This window comes from Zingiber officinale, chromosome 8B, assembly GCF_018446385.1.
Source record: "Zingiber officinale cultivar Zhangliang chromosome 8B, Zo_v1.1, whole genome shotgun sequence".
NCBI classification, from domain to species: domain Eukaryota; kingdom Viridiplantae; phylum Streptophyta; class Magnoliopsida; order Zingiberales; family Zingiberaceae; genus Zingiber; species Zingiber officinale.
In genome coordinates, this window is record NC_056001.1 from 34,956,410 (window position 1) to 34,958,608 (window position 2,199).

General features: G+C 38.2%; 1 protein-coding gene across 1 annotated transcript; it reads left to right on the top strand.

Moving 5' to 3' along the window:
* The first annotated feature begins 761 nt into the window (after positions 1–761).
* On the top strand, positions 762–1,649 carry LOC122017200 (LIM domain-containing protein PLIM2b-like). Its single transcript, XM_042574752.1, has 4 exons — positions 762–896; positions 992–1,091; positions 1,232–1,335; positions 1,446–1,649. The coding sequence occupies exons 1-4, from the start codon at positions 762–764 to the stop codon at positions 1,647–1,649; spliced, it is 543 nt and encodes a 180-aa protein (XP_042430686.1).
* Positions 1,650–2,199: the final 550 nt, after the last annotated feature.

Consider the following 2,199-nt stretch of genomic DNA (forward strand, 5'->3'; position numbering starts at 1 on the left):
AAATCTGAAAACATAAATGGGTCATGACCAATAGTCTAGCGTTATCTCAACTGTAATGTGCTATGGATGAGATTTGAATACTTATGTATAGAGAATTCACCCCACCATTTACCATTACATTATAGTCCTGGAACATAATATAAAGATTGAATCATGCTAAAAGCCTCTCTATAGTTTTTTGTTTTCTTAAAATATCCACTCCTTTCATTTCGCTGCGAGGTAGACAATGAAGAACACTCGGGATGGGACAATAATGGATTTAAGGTAGAGCCTTTATAAATCTCACTAGGTATCATAGAAGTTAGTTTTGTATATTCTTGGGTAGATGGGTAAAATATAGTTTCGACAGGATGATGAAATTTACGGCCATGAAAGGAAGGATGTATATTTTGGGACAAACTAATTAATTAAATCGCCATAATAATTAACGATCGTGCGAGATGAAACAGATAAAACCGCCTTGTCTAATTTTGAAGCGCGAGTGAATCTTGCGGTTCGTAGCTTCCATCCCTCCGTCTTCCTCTCCTATCTTCACTCCCTTGCGATTCCTCCGATCCCCTCTCCTTTATTTCCCCTCTCGCCACTTCCACCTTTCCATCTCCCCTGCTTCATCCATTCCAATCTTCCTCGGAGAGGGAGGGAATGAATGATTCAGGGATCTGATCAACAATATAATTAATCCCGGCCCCTCAGATTTTTTGTTATTTTTAAATTAACTGATCGATCGTCCATCAATCAGATCGATCGATCGATCGATGACCATGGCTTTCAGTGGTACCCAGGACAAGTGCAAGGCCTGTGAGAAGACCGTCCACTTCGTCGACCTGTTGTCTGCCGATGGAGTCGTCTACCACAAGACCTGCTTCAGATGCAGCCATTGCAAAGGAACTCTCTCGGTATATAGCTACTTAATCTCTCCTCGTCGTCGTCGTCTTCGTCATCTCAGTTTTTGGCTTAAATAATTAATCTAAGGCTTTAATTCCATCATCAGATGTGCAATTACTCTTCCATGGACGGCGTCCTATACTGCAAACCTCACTTTGAGCAGCTCTTCAAGGAGACAGGCTCCTTCTCCAAGAAGTTCCCAACGGGTATACTCTAGTCCTAGTCACAGGAGATTCGGTTATTCTCAAGATTAATTTTCTTACCGTTTCTAGATTTTAAACTTGATATATCATAGTGTCATATGATTGATTTGATTTATACTTGTTATAATTAATTGATATCTCAGGCACAAAATCTGGAGAGAGGACAGTAAGCAAGTTCTCCTCCATGTTCTCTGGAACTCAAGACAAATGTGCTACATGCAAGAAGACAGCGTACCCCTTGGAGAAGGTTTTATGTTTTTTTGTTTCCTTCGTGCATCGACCACTACTAATTCATTTATGGATCAAACTTTATTAATTAATTAACTAATTAATCCATCCAATTTTTTATGGATGAAGCTGACGATGGAGGGAGAAATATACCACAAGACGTGCTTCAAGTGCTCGGTGGGAGGTTGCACCCTGACGCCCTCATCGTACGCCGCCCTCAATGGGATCCTCTACTGCAAGCACCACTTTGCTCGCCTGTTCATGGAGAAGGGAAGCTACAGCCATGTGATCCAGGCGGCCATGGTGAAGCAGACCGCTGCGGTAGAGCAGTAGCGTGCGACCATTAATATAATTAATACATCACTACTTCTTGTTTCATCACGTGATTGAGGGGCTATGGTTTTTTTTCCCTTGTGTTTTTTTTTTTCCTTTTTGTCGGTTCTCTGTGTTTGTGTGAATGAATTCTATATGTTGTGAAGCATAATTTAATCGACTCTATCTTTTGTTCTTTGTTTGCGTTGAGGTGGTAATCAAACATAATCTATAATATATTCCACTGTTTGAGACGCTGATAGAATAATAATTATTTTATAGGTTATTTCTAATAGAGAATTTTTAAAGAAAACATAAAAATCATTCTTCTCTAATTTAAATAAATAAAATTGATTCCCTAACATCAACTAATTATATGGTAGCTTAATATTTGACAAAAGAATGATGCTTGAAACTTATTTGTTACTATCTTTGGGAATTGTTTAAGGTGAAGATAGGATTTAACTTAGATAGTAAAAAAAAATGATAAAGTAATATTGAATTTGGGATGAGCGGTTCAGTCTTATAGAAATTTTTCATCGACCACTTGGATAAATAAAAAAATATACGT